General features: G+C 25.9%; 1 protein-coding gene across 4 annotated transcripts; it reads right to left on the minus strand.

Moving 5' to 3' along the window:
- Positions 1-6,162: 6,162 nt before the first annotated feature.
- On the minus strand, positions 6,163-11,269 carry LOC135931548 (serine protease 1-like). Of its 4 annotated transcripts, XM_065468747.1 has the most exons (6): positions 11,072-11,216; positions 9,578-9,848; positions 8,036-8,097; positions 7,814-7,903; positions 6,886-7,031; positions 6,163-6,665 (listed from the first exon to the last, which is right to left on the minus strand). In XM_065468747.1, the coding sequence occupies exons 1-6, from the start codon at positions 11,112-11,114 to the stop codon at positions 6,486-6,488; spliced, it is 792 nt and encodes a 263-aa protein (XP_065324819.1). In that variant the 5' UTR covers positions 11,115-11,216; the 3' UTR covers positions 6,163-6,485. The 4 variants fall into 4 exon arrangements, 3 of the variants coding, with proteins under 3 accessions (XP_065324819.1, XP_065324818.1, XP_065324816.1); XM_065468746.1 differs by having other exon boundaries at positions 7,814-8,097; positions 9,578-9,833; positions 11,072-11,227; XM_065468744.1 differs by having other exon boundaries at positions 7,814-8,097.
- Positions 11,270-18,045: the final 6,776 nt, after the last annotated feature.

Genomic DNA, 18,045 nt, shown 5'->3' on the forward strand with positions numbered 1-18,045 from the left:
TTTGTATTAAAATTTAAGGACGATACCTTGTAAAATTAAATATCTAAGTTATTACCTTCTCCTATTTTATGTTAACTATTTGGATTATTCAACATTAAATGAGCATCTAGCCGGACTTTCAAATTTACTTGATAATAGTGAAATGAAAGAAACTTTATCCGAATTAACTATAACATAGGCATGTGATATATATAATATTTAGGTGAAAAAAGACACGAGGGGAGGAATAAAAATGAATAACTAAACAGTTTTACTCAAAAAATGTATTTTAAAATAAATTTCTATAGAAAATGTTATGATATGTACATTCAATTCCTAAAAAAATAAAATAATAATTCGATCTTTCAGTGGACCGAACACCATATTACGTTTTCCGATTTGAAAATTTAAAAATATCAAGAGCAATGCGCTTCATACCTCCATAAGCAATAACGCTGAGATTCTTTTGAGAGAGTAATTAGGGTGAAGGGGGGGCACATGCCCATCTCTCATAAAAATATTGAGCCAAATTTGTAGGAATATTATTTATCTTTTTGATATTGTTTTGCAGATATAAGTTAATAAAATATAAATTTTATATATTAACTTTCTATAATAATATACATTAAATTAATTTAATATAATTTATTTTCTTGTTGAAATAATATTCAAATGTTTTTTCTATACAATTAACTTTCACCGAAATATATATATTTAAAATTGTGATATATATGATTATTTTATTACTTAAATATATATTTTTAATTCTTGTCTAACTCGATCACTAAAATCCTTATAATTTAAAATATTTTAACTGCATTGAGCAAAACTTTAAATAAGAGCTAAGGGGTGTGGTTAATATTGATAGGAAAATTTTATAATTGATATGAAAGAGTAAATCAGAATGAACGATAATTTTATTGTTGCAATTTATCTGGTATAATCAAAATTAAATATATTTTATTCTTTATTTTCCTTCAAATATGTCGATTTTTATACATATATGTAATGTATCATCAGATAGTGTTAATAGTGTTATTTATTCAAATTTGTAAAATAATTAATTGAGTATTAATTTAAATGTTTTGTTACATATTGTGTTGTTTATTCAAATTTGTAAAATAATTTATTGAGTATTAATTTAAATGTTTTGTTACATATACCAGTATATATACCAGTCAATGTTATACATATTATAATTATTATTATTTTATTTTTTAAAGTAGAAATAAAATTTATTTAAAACACAACTTAATTATTTACTTGTTTCTTTTATGGCGCCCCGTTACGTTTTTGTAAAAAAAAAAGAAGAAAATATATAAAATTAAAATAAAAAAGTAAAAAATTAAATTAAATTCGAAATTGTGATGACTACCTATTGTGACGATTGCTTAATCCATTGAGATGACTCTATTTATATGACTACCTATTGTGGTGACTACCTATTGTGGTGACTACCTATTGTGGTGACTACCTATTGTGGTGACTACCTATTGTGGTGACTACCTATTGTGACGATTGCTTAATCCATTGAGATGACTCTATTTATATGACTACCTATTGTGACGATTGCTTAATCCATTGAGATGACTCTATTTATATGACTACCTATTGTGATGATTGCTTAATCCATTGAGATGACTCTATTTATATGACTACCTATTGTGACGATTGCTTAATCCATTGAGATGACTCTATTTATATGACTACCTATTGTGATGACTACCTATTGTGTTGATTGCTTAATCTATGGAGATGACTAGAATCAAACATTAGCACTTTCATGCAAAAAGCTTCTTTCTTCATGGTGTCCTGGCTCTGGATGTTGGACTGGAATATGATAACCAGCACCTAACCTAATGTGACAACCTAGAAAGAACCAATATGGAAGTTGGACGTTAGGTTATGAATTCTATATTGTGAGACCAATGATGATCACTTATTATTCTAATCCACGTAAGAAGAAAAGTTATTTGAAATTAAAATTGAGATAAAGGCATGTTGTAAATTTACTTATTAAAATAACTTAAATGTAAATCAATAATGGACATATTTGAACACATAAAAGCCTTAAAAAATTATTTACTTAATTTCTTAGTGAAATATTGATATTATTTTTTTTTGGATTTCTTGTATGATGACCAATTGTTGTAAATTAACTAAACCTAAAGATGAATTTTTAGATTTAATTAAAAATAAACCATTAAAAATCCTAAACAAGAAGATAAAACTTTAATTTTAAATATATTAAAATGTAATTAAAACATGAATTAAAAGGTTTAAATCACATGATAGATTTACATAACCCTTATAAGTAATACTTGATATGATAAAAATGTTTTTGAAATAAAGCTTTTGAAGACAAAAGGTTATGTAAAAATTAAACATCATTATTATAGAAAAATATTGTGTGAAATTTAAATTTTTTTAAGAAAGGGAAATGTGCATAATATTTGCATATTTTAACCTCGGAGATTGAAAATAAATAAAAATAAATTAAATATTAAAACGCTAATAATTAAATATTAAAACGCTACTAATAAAATATAAAACGCAAAATTTAAAAAAAAAAACGCGAAATTTTATATAATTTTTTTGATTTATCATTCTTATGTTATTCTACATTCCAAAAATTTTATTCCAAATTCTTTTATTCCAAAATTTTATTCCATATATTCAAACTTGATCCTTATAATAATGATAACGTACAGCAACTTTTCTAACCTACAAAAACGTATGGACTCACGCCATCAGACAGACTTATGCGCCCTCTGAACAGCAACTTGATGCTTTGTCGAGGAGGGGAATGTTAATAGTGTTGTTTATTCAAATTTGTAAAATAATTAATTGAGTATTAATTTAAATGTTTTGTTACATATTGTGTTGTTTATTCAAATTTGTAAAATAATTTATTGAGTATTAATTTAAATGTTTTGTTACATATACCAGTATATATACCAGTCGATGTTATACATATTATAAATATTATTATTTTATTTTTTAAAGTAGAAATAAAATTTTATTTAAAACAAAACACAACTTAATTATTACTTGTTTCTTTTAGATAGTTAAATATATACTTTTTAAAATCAATTGAACATAATATAATATAAATGAAATTAACGCCTCAAATAGTAAGATATAAACTTTTAAAATCAATTGAACATAATATAATATAAATGATATTAACGACTCAGACAGTATAATATAAACATTTAAATGTTATTTTACACTCATTTAACTAGAAGAACATTATCACTCTCATACAATATGACTCCATCGTTAATAATATTTATCATTATTTTATTCCATAAATATAATTGAGAAAATGTTATAAATATAAACTAATTTTAGAATAGATTAAATTATTGATTTCAAATTTTATTTTTAATAATAAAATAACTAAATATGGCTTAAAATTAATAAACTAATGATTTAAAAATAAAATTAAGGTCAACAGCTGCTCTGTCTTTAATTTAAACTCACAACATCCTTCCATGTTATTTTTTTCAACAAATCTTGTAATAACATAATTCCAATTAATATTTTATTTATGTATGTCCATCCTTTAATTATTTATTAGATTATTGTTATATATTTTATTATTCGCTTTATTTAATAAAATAGTAGCAGGGTTACATTAATCAATAATAAAGAAACTTTAGATCTCATAAAAAACATGCGCAGCCAAATGTTAGTAATATGTAAAGAAAACATAATGGAATCAACTCATAAAACATAAATCAACATGCCCTATAATTCTCGTTCGTCAAACCCCGGTTATAAATACTATCGCAAAATGTAATATAGATATTTTTTCATTCTTTTCTTTAACAATTTTACCTTTTTTCCTCATATCTTATTTGATAAAAATTTGTTATGCAAGATGGGATACGTATGACTAATCAACCAACTCGATAATACTATAAATGTCATGGTTGTATATTTAGACTTTCATATGCACACTCTTGCGAAAAATATTGTGAATATAAATCAGCTGATTTATATTTTGGTAAGAACATGATAAATTAAGTGTAGTTCATTCTAAATAATTGTAGCTCGAAATTATATAGATTTTGCCACCAAGTCAATTATTTAAGATTTTTGAAAAACAGGAATATCCATTTAAGGAACTTTACTAAATTCAAGCTACTCGTTAAAAGCACGCATATTATCTTATAGATGAGGTCAAATCATAGTTTTGATCACAGGTTTCAATCATGTTTGTTTTGAAACTTTTAGATTAGAGATAAGGTTTGTCTAAAGTCACTACCTAATAAAATAACTTTCCCTGCAAAAAGTCTATTAGTTGCCTTATAACTTTCAGTAAGCTATCAATACAACACAATGCATATTTTGTCATCATAGACGCCTTATCTATTAATATAATAATTTTATTAGATATTTTGATTTAAAATTTTATTTTATTTTATATCTTTCGGCAAGATTTTATTTTTAGTTTATATTAACGTTTTATTTTAACATTGCAATTTATATTTTTTGTTATATCTTTTTTTGTTGTTTCTTAACTTAAATCAATTTATATTATGTTTTATATTTTCGCTAAAATTGACAATTTTTTATTTTCATTTTTGCGTATATATATATATAAAGAACATTTTTTTTTGTCAAACAAAAAAGATATGCTTATATGAATATATTTTGTAGAACTTCGATTGATAAATAAAAATAAAGAAAATATCTTAGATTTAGAATTTACACTAAACCATCATGAACCTTATTGACCTCAAAAGAAAACTAAATATAAATTCAGCACCAAAAATTTATACAAATTCAGCATGGTGACCACAACAGAAATTAATAAAATTCAGTTAATTCAGCAAATTTAATATCCATTACCTACGGAGACTTCAGATTTGCTACGGATATAAAGGTAGCCAATGTGTTATAAAAAAAAGATTGAAGATATGACAGTTGTTGCAAATGATAATAAATATTACCCTCGTCTTAACTATGATGCAATAAAGTATTATAAAAAAACATCTTGTCTGACAGGACCATCATAGACCTCAGCGGTAGTCAGTTTGTTATGTGGTCAGATCACATGAGCACAAAAGATTATACAAACTGTCGTTATATCGAATGTTATTCAATTTTTGGGTTGAGTTATGTAAATTTGTAAACTTTATTTGGAATATTATATTGTGTTTTTTTTACTATTTATGATTTACATGAAGGTAATGTAAGAAATTTTTGTTTGAAGTTTTTTTGTAAATTCTAAATTATTAATAAAATTAATATGTAAATTATATGTTTTTTTTACTGTATATATAATATTAAGCTAAATATTGTAGTTTAGACTATTTTTTTTATATATTTTAACTTACACAATTATTTTCTAAGCTAGGAATTTTATTAATAAACATTTGAATTTTACCATTGATTATTATTAAGTAAATTAATTAAATAAACTCTTTTATAAATTTAATCCGACTATTATTGACTTATAACATTAGCCATAAATAGAATGATACCCTCCAATCAATCTTTTACCTGATTTTTTACTATGGTAGCCTAAGTTTTGCTTGATAAGTAGACACGCGTGCAGGATTGGATATACAATGTAGTCCATTTTCAAAACCTTGTGATGTTCTAGGTCAAACTGTTTAAACTTAGAATCGGCATATATTTACGGATGAGAGAAGAGCAGTGGTGATATATCTTGCCATGAACAGAGAAACAATATGGGAGGGAATATCAGAAACCTGTGTATTACGGAGGCAAATGCCTAAGAAGAGTTATAAGCCCTAATATTCTATATAAAATGAGTATGATGAGGATCAGATAGATTTGATAATAAAGTTTTTAAATAGAGGGCATAATTGTTTTCTAACATTTTAAGCGTGCCTTCAGGGATTTTAAATTTACCATCAAAAGTTTAATAAGCAAAAATTTTTATAGTTACAATACATTATATAATGAAGACTGGTCCTTGCAAATAAAGGAGCGGGCTGATAGAGCTACCTGAGGACTTCAAAATAATACTATTATAAGGGCTTTCAAATTTTGTAAATTGTAATTCTTGAAAATTATAAATATTACTTAAATTAACCTTAATAATACTCATTTCAGTAATTTATTACAAAATATTAATATGAACGAGTTTAAATTAAACCAATTTTTGAATATAGTTCGTTTATTATAAAGTGAGATTGTCATAGGTGTTAGAAGCACTTTTATTTTAATTATATTGTTCGTGTTGTTGACATATATTATGAAAAATTAGAACTATATTAGTAAATATAGTTTCCTTAAATAAATTATAATGTAATCATTGTATAATGTGAATTTTATAGTTATCCGATGTTAGAAAAGGATGAAAAACATATAAAATACTAAATATGGTATCCTTAAAAAAATATAATGAAACATAATATAAAAATGTAATAAATGTGTAAGTAATGTAATGTTTGCGGCTATTATATAATATAGATGAGCAATGTTCATTTTAATATAATTATAAACAATGTATTATCATTTTGATGTTAGGGCTCAAATTGTAACTTTTTTGAATTCGTTTTAATCCAATCTATATATTTGGATAAATCCAGATAAACTCCAGGTTTGTTCGATTCGGCACAACCTTTCCCCCAAGAAACCAAACCAGAAACTTTCTTACTGGAAGTGGCTCGTTTATAGCACAACAAGGGTCCTCCTGAGTCTCCCTTATATATATATTATAAAAATACTGTTAATCCATTTATCGAAATGATATATTCAAACTAATGTTTACACGTAAAGTTGGGAAAAGGTTATACATAATTGCCCCTTTTATTCTTTCTTCTCATCCACTTTCCTCCACTTCCTTCTTCCCCCCCCTCTTTTTATTCTTTTCCTTGATTTCATCTCTTTTTCTTTATATTTAATATTAAAAGAGTTATTTACGTGACAAGAATCTATACCACCAGACTCTTCACCGGCACAGATCATATTATTTGATATTTTACCATCATAGAATTCTTTCCTATTACATTTTAACGTACTCCATGTGGGTATACATATTTCATTTAGGACATTTACATCGCCGTGACCTTTAAAATCAAAATTTATTATTATTTCATAATCTATCTTACATGTTAAATTGACTCAACTGTAAACAACTTAGTTTAAGCAGAAGCGCCACTAGTGGGAGTGGCACAGTGGCTTGAGCCTTCTATAAAATTTGAAAAGCCCCCTCAAAATTTTGAAATTTTATTTTTATACCACTAAAAAAAGGTAATTTAGAATGATGTTATCTAAAAATGGTTATTTTGAAAATAATTTAAAAAGATTTTTTGAGCCTGAGTTTGTAAAGGCTAGTGACACCTCTGAATTTAAAGTTTTGGACATTGCATTTGAAACGTAAATATTATCATCTAACGAGGATAAATAAAAAATAATAAAATGAACAAAAATTATGTCAATTTTTATCTGACATTATCTAACTTAAACTTCAGAAAATATGGTGCAACATGGTACTTAAGTATTTTTGGACATACTTTTTCATATAGTATTTTATATTCTATAATATTGTAATCATTATTTTTCTATCTAGTTTTCACATAGTATACTATAAAACCATGATATTATAATAATTATTATTCATACCATTTGCGTATAATAAAATATTAAAAATACCATGTTGCAACAGTTCCTCAATTAATACCATATTTATTTTTCCATTTGACAAATCAGTTTCACACCTTAGAAGATATATAAAGATAAATAAGTATCATTTTAAACATAATTCAAATTATTATGAGGATCCCTGATATCAAGAAATCAAAATTAGATAAATAATATAATTTTTTTATAAAATAATTTCTTTTACAACCTTTCGTTTTACCCCATCCAGCCACGCAACAATAGGTATTTGGGGTTATTTTTTCGTTTGCCTTGGGTAATTCAGCCTTCATGATATTGGCTGTAAATTTTAAGGTTTCATTTAGTTTAATTATAGCAATATCGTTATCATATTGAAATTTATTTTTCTGATTATCTTCCCTAACATAGTTTTCATGAATAATTGCTGCTTTAATGGAAAAAACTTTTTGACCTGGTTCGTTGCCATATATCTTGGATTTACCACAATGAATCGTATATAAGGAATGCCGTATGCTTCATCAGTAATATATAAAAACACAAAATATAACTACAGATCTTTTGGCCTAACCCGGGTTTTGTAAAAAGAAAAAAAATGCGGCTCAGTCTAAATTTACAATTGATTTTAAGTCACGAACCCTATATGCATCTATAAAATATAATAATATTCGATAATGAGCTAATGTTTTTAAAAATTAAATTTACTTGTATTTATTTTAAATACTTATTTTTTAAAAAATATTTATTATAAAATAATATAGAGTTAAGGATATTGAATTTTGACAAATTTCTTAGGGTTCTTAGGGATTTTTTAAAAAAATATTTATTTCTTTGACAAATTCCTTTTCACCTTTGGGTAAAAGGGATAAAATAGTTGTTAAAGTATCTCGATACAAATAGGGGATACTCTTATAAAAGTTTTTATATCTAGATATATTTTTACTACCTTTATCTATTTTCAGATATATTTTAAGTTAAATTTGAATAAATATTTCCAAAATGAGTGTCGGTATTTCAGTTTATTTAAAGATTATTCCAATATAAAGTTGTTATTTGTAAAACATAAAGCTACCGTCAAGTATCCCGTTAGAAAGACTTACTTTCTAGTGTAACTAAAAAATCTCTTTACAGATAGGGATGCCCTAATAATAAAAATTTTGAGAAAGCTCTGTTATGAAATCTAACAATTATTATTTATAATCATTTAATATATATTTTGTGTATGGATAAGATATCAATTCAATAAATTTGTTAAGCTCACTTCAAAATTTGTATTTTATAACAATTAGGCTGCATTCATAGTGGAGACGGATCCGATTTTTACATCCGTTCCGTCAAAAGTCAATCTTATTAAAAATGATATATATGTTCATAGTGCATCCGTTCCGATACCTTCCGTCTTAAAAACGGATCCGGCAAATTTTGAAGTCAAAACATTTTGACTTTTTGATCCGGCAAATCTTATAGAGCGTTATAACGTTACTTACAATTTTTTTATAGTCTATGAACATTTATATCATTTTTAATGAGTTTGAATTTTGACGGAACGGATGTAAAAACGGATCCGTTCCACTATGAATGCAGCCTTAGAGTCTTAGAGCATGATGTACACTTTCATAATTAAAATAAAATATATCTAGGATAAATTTATATCTGCACCAAGAAACATTTTAGAGAATGTATCTAAATACAGATACATTTTTAGTGATATAAATTTGTATCTATATATATTTAGACTATGTAACTGTATCTTAAAATATTTTAAAAGTATCTTTTAACAACTCTGCTAAAGATCATATATTGTTTTTTAGAGTCTGAGAAGCTATCTCGTTCAAAAATTATTTTCATTTATGGTAGATAAGAGAAAATTCTATTGTTTTTTTAAAAAAAATTAAAATGTTTATTCTTTTAAAAACCTAACCATGAAATTCGATTATTGATAAAAAAATGAAATTGGAATCCTATAAAAATGATAAAAAACTGATATAATAAATACCCTGGTTTCATACAATGGGCAACAGTTAAAATTTTGTCAGAATCAATGATGATACCGGCACAATCATACTTGTCATTCACTCTTATAGAAACAAGAAAAGGATATTCTTTGATTTTAGTCCTAATGCCTCCTACAACAGTTGGAAAGGAAATGATATTCTCTTCTATTGGCTTGAACTTTGGATAGAACATTTTGGACGTCGTAGTTTTAAAACTATTATCACGGGCGTTATTTGAGGTTGCACCGTGAAGCCAAGCTTTTAAGTAAAAAACTAAAGATGAATTTTTTTTAAATATTTTTTTTAAAAAAAATTTTCAATTATGATTATAAAACTACAGGGAATTTAATTTAAAATTTAATAAATTTTAACAGGGATAAATAAGTAGAGAAAAGAGGGTAGTCTGCGGCCCAGAACGTAAATGGTATCACAGTATAGAATTCCATATTTGATATGTTACTCATAAATCTTGGTAGGGAGGGGGGAGAGATAGCCATGGGGGACCCGAATTTAGCCGGAGGAGGGGTGAGTAAGTTTACTGTCAAACCCAAACGGAGACCTTCGAGCCTGAAACCGAGGAATGGATTTGGGTACATTATTATTTTTTTTAAATCATTTTTTTGGATATATTGATAATAAAATAATAGTAAAACAAAAAAGGTATAAATATGCGAAACCCCGATACTGAAAACTGATAGGAAAATTTCGACCCCCTAAACTCTCGAAATGTAAGGGTGGTAATAGTTGGCCTACAATTTCTTGCCTTAATCTTTCTTATATAATTATTTTTTTAAATTATAATAATATAATATCATATTTTCTTTTCTAAAAATAAAATAACGAATAGCTTATCATTAAAGAAGAATAGTATTGCTTGGATTTATGCTTTATTGTAAATAATCTCTGTCATTAAAATTAAGCAAAATTATGTCCTGGTGTGTCTTATTTTTTTTTAAACCTAACTTCTGTTTAGCCCAATATAAACAAATGTTTTAAGTTTGATAAATATTATTTGTTTTTAATATTTTTTTCTACTTCAAATTTTACCAAAATACATAAAACTTAAATAGTCTCTTTCTTTTTAGGAAACTATATAGATGGTTAAACAGACGACTGTTAGAAATAAGACGAGCCAGAACACGTCTAATAATTAAAAAAAAAAAACCTGAGTTGTTTTATAACGAGTGTTGTTAAACGGCTCGATTTGAGCCAAACCTTAAAAATGGCTAACTCAATATTTTATCCAGAAAAATATTGACTAATCCTTAAGATTTCGTTAATGGATGTTCAAAACGTGGTGCCATCTATAAGCAAAATCTTAAGGCATGCTTAATATTTTTCTGGATAATTGAGTTGTTTTCAAAAATAGACTCAAAACGAACCATTTAACAACACTATTTATAACTAAAATAAAATTGATGTTTATATGTAAATATTTATTCTGACAGTATGTATATTTTAAGGAATAAAAATGATAATTATATTTATAAATTTACTTAAACATAGTGATATTTCCGAATTTTGTAATGGGTAAAACATTCCAATTAATTTTGATTTATATTACTAGACAATATAGTCGCAATGATAAAATTTGACACAAAAAAAAATATTTTACAATAGGTATATTATTTTTCTTATTTAATATAATTAATTATGAATGGAAAAAATTATTTTTTAATATTGCAATTTTTTTTTTAACTTCTTCAAAATTTTAAAACATATTTTAATGTAATTTTTAAATGAATAATTATACAAAACATTTTCGAGATTTTTAAATAATTTATCCTTCGCAAAGAATTCAATGCAAGTTATATATTTTTTAAAAAATTTCAAAATCAAGGTCCCGGATCAAGGGCATTTTTGTGTTCCTCTGCAGGTCCGGTAAAAAAAATTCCGTTTCTTATTAATGTTCCTAAAAAAAATAACTAATTTAGTTTTATATCTTAGCAAATTTTATTCATTCATTTATTTATAAATATCATTATTTATAACTTTAAATTAATTATAGCATCAAAATGTATTATAGCCATGTTGTATTAGGCCGTCCTAAAGAGAACGCATGTGAATTATTCGAGGCCCCTCCTCGTATAAGTGCACTGTTTTTTTTTCACAAGACAGCCGGAAAAACCTTGTTACCAAGATTATAATATTGCGAGAAAAGGAACTAAATTATAATATAAATTGACTTTAATATTCTATAAAATGTAACAAATAAATATACTTATCTTTTATAATTGAATATTTAGAATGATATAAGATAGTGATCTGCATTAGACCTAATTTTCCAAGCCCGCCCAGGCCCAAATTTTTAAAAATATTAGGCCTATACAACCCGAATTGGCTCGGGCCGGGTACGGGCTGGCTCAGAATTTGCATTTCTTTAATAAGGATTGTTTCCCTTTTTTGCAAATATAAGAAATTTTGCCATTATTCTTTTCCAATCATGTGATAATTATTTGAAAATCAGACGATATTTCTAGTTATTTAAGAATATCCATTAATATTAATTAGTAGTTTACAAATTATTATTTAAGAATATCCATTAATATTAATTAGTAGTTTACAAATTATATAATTTTTAATAAACGTTTATTTTTTTAAAAGTAATATAATTTTAAAATTAGACAGGAGAAAAGAGAATATTTAATATTAAAAAAAATATGAAAGCCTCTTAAACCGGGTAGAATAAATGTATATTAAGAGAAACTCCCTAATATATTATTTTGGTCTGATTTTTGTTTTGTTTTAAAAATATAAGGATTTGTTTCGGTCATTAGGCCACATTTATAGTAAACAAGTTTTATTCAAGTGGTGCGGAATTTAAATCTATCAAAATCACAGTTAATTTTTCACAGCTGATTTTTCACAGCAATAATATTTTTTGAAATATACGTCGCAAAATATGTTTTTCATATTTTATAATAGCTTTTTTATCGTTTCGCTCCATATTTCTAAATTATACCTATTTATTGGTTTGATTTTGTAAATAACTTAACGTTAAACGCCTAGCTTGAACAAAACGCGTTTACTAAATTAATGTAAATATTTATATCATATTTTGTATACTTCGCCACGAATTCGCGCTAACAGTGAATGCAGGGTTAGTCAGGATCATTTTTCAAGCTATTAATTTTAAAGAAACCTTTGTGTTTAATGCAAGTAATCCAACATGAAGGTTTCCATCTATGCCAAGAAAAATAACCCAGTAAAAACATTTGAAAATCAAGCCTTATCTACTATTTTGACTCTATTATTGTATTAATTGTTTTATGTCTCCAGACACAGTCTTGAGGGGTGTAAAATGTTGGATCCTACTTTTATAAGCTAATAATAAACATCTCGCTCATTGATGGAACATGGTATAGCCCTATTGCGACTATTAATTAATTCAGTTAAATAACATTCTTATATTATGGCTAGGTAAAGCAATGATGGATATTTTTTGAGCCAAAATGAGCAGGATGATATCATAAGAGCAACAGGGTAAGTATTCTAATTACTGGAAGAGGTAAAGAAGGATAAACACATATTTATTGTCTAATGCACGATAATAAAATTTCTAGAGTAAATTGTTATACAATGAGATCATGGGAGCCTCTTACTAATTAGAAGCTAGCTAGGGGATTTATTGACAGAGGAGTGAATCCATGTCCGGCCATTGTAGAAGATAAGAACTATGATATTCAATTGAATACACTAAATTTTAAGTTTAAAGGTTGTCTATGAAATGTTTAAAATTCTTTACTAGATACAATAAGCACAGATTGTTGAGGAATACAGCATACAATTTAAACTTATTAAAGAAAGTTTGGGTATAAATTAATATTTTTTTAATAAGGAATAGGAGATAATATCTTATATAGCTCATCTAGATTTATGAATTCAAATGTCTTCTGTTATTAAATTTGAAAGTATTTGAGATATGAATCAATGATGCATAAGGGTATCCAGGATTTTGTTAGAGGGGGGGGGGGGTTAAACAATATTAGGTGGTGTTTTCCCCATAAATTTTATTGGGGATCTTTAGATCCACCTAATATAGGCCTTTGGCTATGTTGAATTTTTATAAAAATAATTCTGGGTTTTCATTTTTTATGAAAAGGCCTTTTTCTAAAATTTTTAATTATGGTCGTTATTTTAAAAAGTTATTAATTTTTAGCAATTTTTCTTTCAAATTCTTCCTTTTAGTGATATATTGTATACATAATTTGGAGAGAGGGGAATGGGGGGGGGGGTGAATGTGTTTGGAGGGGGGCGGGGGTTATTAACTTAAAATGATATATAAAAGAACAGGCAAATATGCGATCCCCCCTCCCTGGTCACGTGCTGAAACGATGTATGCTACATATATGCCTGCCAATTTTAATAAACTTAGACAAAGTATGGTAAATTGAGACTTCAGGAAGCAAATCTCAGTTTAAATCAATAAGATTGTGATATTATAAGATAATCTCTGAGTGGATATACTTAACTGCATCTTGAGATAAATTGCTACATAAAGTACTAGCCTCTAAATATTAGTATCATATATTCATAACAATGTTAAATTTGATCTTTAACATAGAATTTATATGGAGATTAAATTAGAGAGGATTTAAGCTCCCTTTTGGATACATTTCTATATGTTTAGGATTATGGGGCCATAACTAAAAATGATAAATGAATATCAAAACCATTTTTGAAGTCAGGCTTATATGTCACTATATAGAAAATAGGTTAATAAGATTTTCGCTCCTTAGACTGCCATTTCAATCTTCCTTTTTTTAACCAAAGCATAACTAGGTAGGAGTTAAAAATTATGTGACTTTGTTGCTTATCTATTAATTACAGTTGAAATTAGTTTTCTGGAAACAACTATCGGCTATAGGTCTCAGAACAGTACGGTTGGCCCCAAACTGCTTTGCTATTTTTAAAAATAATTTTCGGCTCGGTTCATAAAAATTTTTCCCGGTTCGTGAAAATAATTCTGTACAACTTCTATCTTGGGTCGTAATATTTTTTTCTTAAGGAAATTGGCATATATTTTTCTAATGTTAATCAATAATTTGCTAAATTCTGGACCGACACATAAAAATATGTTACACAATAGGTTTAGTCAGAACCGGCCCGATAAATATTTTTTTAAATTACCCGGCTCAAAAATCTTGAACTCGGCTTGGGCCGGGCATCGTCGATTTTTAATCTAATACCACTATCAGGATTATCTTGGCATCGCAGAATATATGCCTGACTTACTGGCTCAGGAATAGTAAATCTTAATATTTTACTGCTAAATCTATTTTTTTTTAGTAAAGATTTTGCTAATATCTGCAGGTTTGACCTCATCTAGACTCCTTTTAAATGATCTAAGAGCTAGAAATACTTCATCAATGGATAAAGAATGTGGAGACGAAAATATAAAACAGATTATGATGTGGTATGTTTAATGTGATATTAAAAGTCTTTTGATCAATTAACTCGTTTTTATTATTCGAAAGAGCAGTTATTGATGAATTTGAATTTATACTTTTTTCGCCAAATATTTTAAGAAGTAAATTCGTTCATGTTATCGGAAAACATTTCGGTTTGTTCGAACGTCGATTATGATCATCGAAAGAGAAATTGGATAGAGCTTCAACAGAAATATGATAAAATTTAATTTTAAAAAATTGGAACAAAAGATTGCCTCTATTTCGGATTCCTGGTTTTTTATAATTTAAATATTCTTTGGCCCAACCAGCTACCCCCCCCCCCTTCCCCTTTTCTCCAAATTTATATTTATTTATAAAATGTGATTAAATATGTTAACAGAATCATTGGACTTTAAATTAAAAAAACATTGTGCTATGCCACAGAGTATAAATATGCTCTAATATAGAGTTTCTGTTTATGACATTTTTCATCTTCGAAATATTTATTTGGGGTTATATAACTATCCATAAAACGTTTCTCGCTTCTTGATTTTTTTTCCATACATAATATCATTAATCTTAGCCTTATGTGATTAGGTTTTCTGGCTTAACCCCTTACCCAAAATCCACACAAAAAAATTCATATCTCTCGTTTTAAAATAATCTAAAATGGCTATTTTTTTATTTTTAAACATACGATTTTATTAGAAATGAACTCCAACATGGGATAAAGTGCCTATCCTATTGTGTATTTTTTAATTTTTTTCAAATAATCTGCTTAATAGTGTTTTAACAGTTTATTACTGTCTTGTCTAAAATTCATAGAAGCAATTTACTGATTCTGAATTACATTTCTGGTAATATCAGCCTTTTCTTAAGTTTAACGCCCTCGTAAATTATTAGAATTAAGAGACTCCAGATCTTCACGTATTCTAAATAAATTTTAATCCTCATTGTTCCCTGAAATGTTTAACGAAGATAAAAAAAATACAATATGGCCTTCAAAGCAGAGTCTAAACAAAACATTTATAATTTTAGACCAAAATGTGTGCTACATATGGGAAAAAAGATTATTCGCCTAAGCGTAGCCAGGATTTTGCTAAGAGAGGGGGGAAGTATACTATTAAGTGTGCCCCCCCCCACCACAAATTTAATTGGATACTTTAAGTCCCCTTATAGTAGGCCTTTGGCTATATTATATTTTTAAAAAAGGGTTTTCACTTTTATTTTTATAAAAATGTTTTTTTTCAAAAGTGTGGAATTATTATAGTCGTTATTTTAAAAAGTTATTAACTTTTACAAATTTTTCTTTAAATTTCTTCTTTAATGTGATAAATTGTTATCATATATGAAAATATATAAATGATAAATAGAAAGGAAAAAAAATCGTACAAAAACATTCAATCATTTATTTTAATTTGGAATATATTTTTAATATTTTTGTTAATTGGAATATATTTTTAATATTTTTGTTAATTGGAATATATTTTTAATATTTTTGTTAATTGGAATATATTTTTAATATTTTTGTTAATTGGAATATATTTTTAATATTAATTTTTATTTGTAATGTGAATATTATTTTGATATAGATGAAGAATAAACTACACAATAAAAGATTTGTTACACAATAAGAGGTGATACCAATTATTATCAAATATATATATCTTATTATTTTTGAGAACTTAATAAATGGCGCCGTGACATATAATTCACATAACTAACCTGGGTAAAAGAAAAATTTGTAGAAGAATTATATTGAACAATTTGAAGAAATATTGAAATAGAAGTATAAAGAGATATATTAAATTAATTTGAATAAAAATCATTTAAGTAATTATAAAGAAGTTGATTATACAATTGAAGAAACATCTTTTAAATAGAATTAGAAATAGAATAGTTTAGAAAAATTTTAAAAAAGAAGAAAATTAAATTTAAAATTATATAAGAATAATAATTTGAATTTAGATTTAAGAATATAATAGTAGAAAATAAAATAAATAAATATAAGTCATTGGATTAAAAGATTTTGAAGAAATATAAATTAAATTAAAGTTACCAGAATTATAGTAAATGAGTTCTAATTTAATTAAATTAAACTAATGTATAAAAAAAAATTGTATAATATATGTTATACAATAATTATCTTATTAATAAGCATTATTATATACATAAGAGAAGTAAGAGTAATAATAGTAAAATTATTATAAAACTTATAAGAAAGATCAAAGAATAAGTTTAAAATATTATAATGTACATAACCATAAGTGAAAAAGATAAAATTATAAGTAATATTTTAGCAAATATATGCACCTTATTAGTATTAAAGGTAGGAATGTTATTAGGAGGGAGAAATAGAAGAGAAGATATAAGGGAGAAGACAAAAAGTTACAAGAGTAGAGAGTATGTCAGGTGTTATAACTGCAGTGAAGCAGGACACTTCGCAAGTTAATGTAGGGATAATAGATATAAGAGATACGAATCAAAGGAAGAGGAAGGAAGGAAAGATAGAAGGTAAGGCATGTGATATAAAAGTTTAAAAAAAGGATTTTGTGTAAATAAATAAATTAATTTCATAAATATACATTTTATAAATACATATAGGAATATTAAAATAAATGGATAATTAGAAATTGTAAAAAGTAAGTATATTTGAATATTAATAAGTGAACTCTATTAGGTGAGAAGGTAGGAAATTATAGGTGATAAATAAGATAAGAAAAAATATTTGAATAATAGTGATAATAAAATTTGAATCTAATATAGAAATGAAGGATTATTAGGGGAATAAAGAAGTTAAGAACTAAAGATATAAGGAGTTAATAAAAGGTTTAATTGACAAAGAAGTTTATCTATATTACATCGGTTAAACCAGAATAAATTTCATAGGCGTACGTCATAGTACACTTAATCCTACATTAGAATTAAGGTAAAGGAAGGAAGATTATTATATTTGCTTCAGGTTGAAGATTTTATATACGTACGTCATAGTACACACAAGCAATTAGAATTAAGGTAAAGGAAAGAAGATTATTTTATATGATTCAGGTTGAGCATGCATCAGAGTATAAGTCTGCATT

This window comes from Gordionus sp. m RMFG-2023, chromosome 1, assembly GCF_954871325.1.
Source record: "Gordionus sp. m RMFG-2023 chromosome 1, tfGorSpeb1-WG-v2, whole genome shotgun sequence".
Lineage (NCBI taxonomy): Eukaryota > Metazoa > Nematomorpha > Gordioida > Chordodea > Parachordodidae > Gordionus > Gordionus sp. m RMFG-2023.

Excerpts from the sequence above, each read along its gene's own strand:
- LOC135931548 (XM_065468744.1), bottom strand. The coding sequence starts at position 11,114 with ATGTTTTACCCATTACAAAATTCGGAAATATCACTATGTTTAA. Across the intron at positions 7,032-7,813 it reads TGGATGGGGTAAAACGAAAG|GTCACGGCGATGTAAATGTC; the intron begins GTTGTAAAAGAA and ends TTGATTTTAAAG. Across the intron at positions 6,666-6,885 it reads GTGGTATAGATTCTTGTCAC|GGAGACTCAGGAGGACCCTT; the intron begins GTAAATAACTCT and ends TATATATATAAG.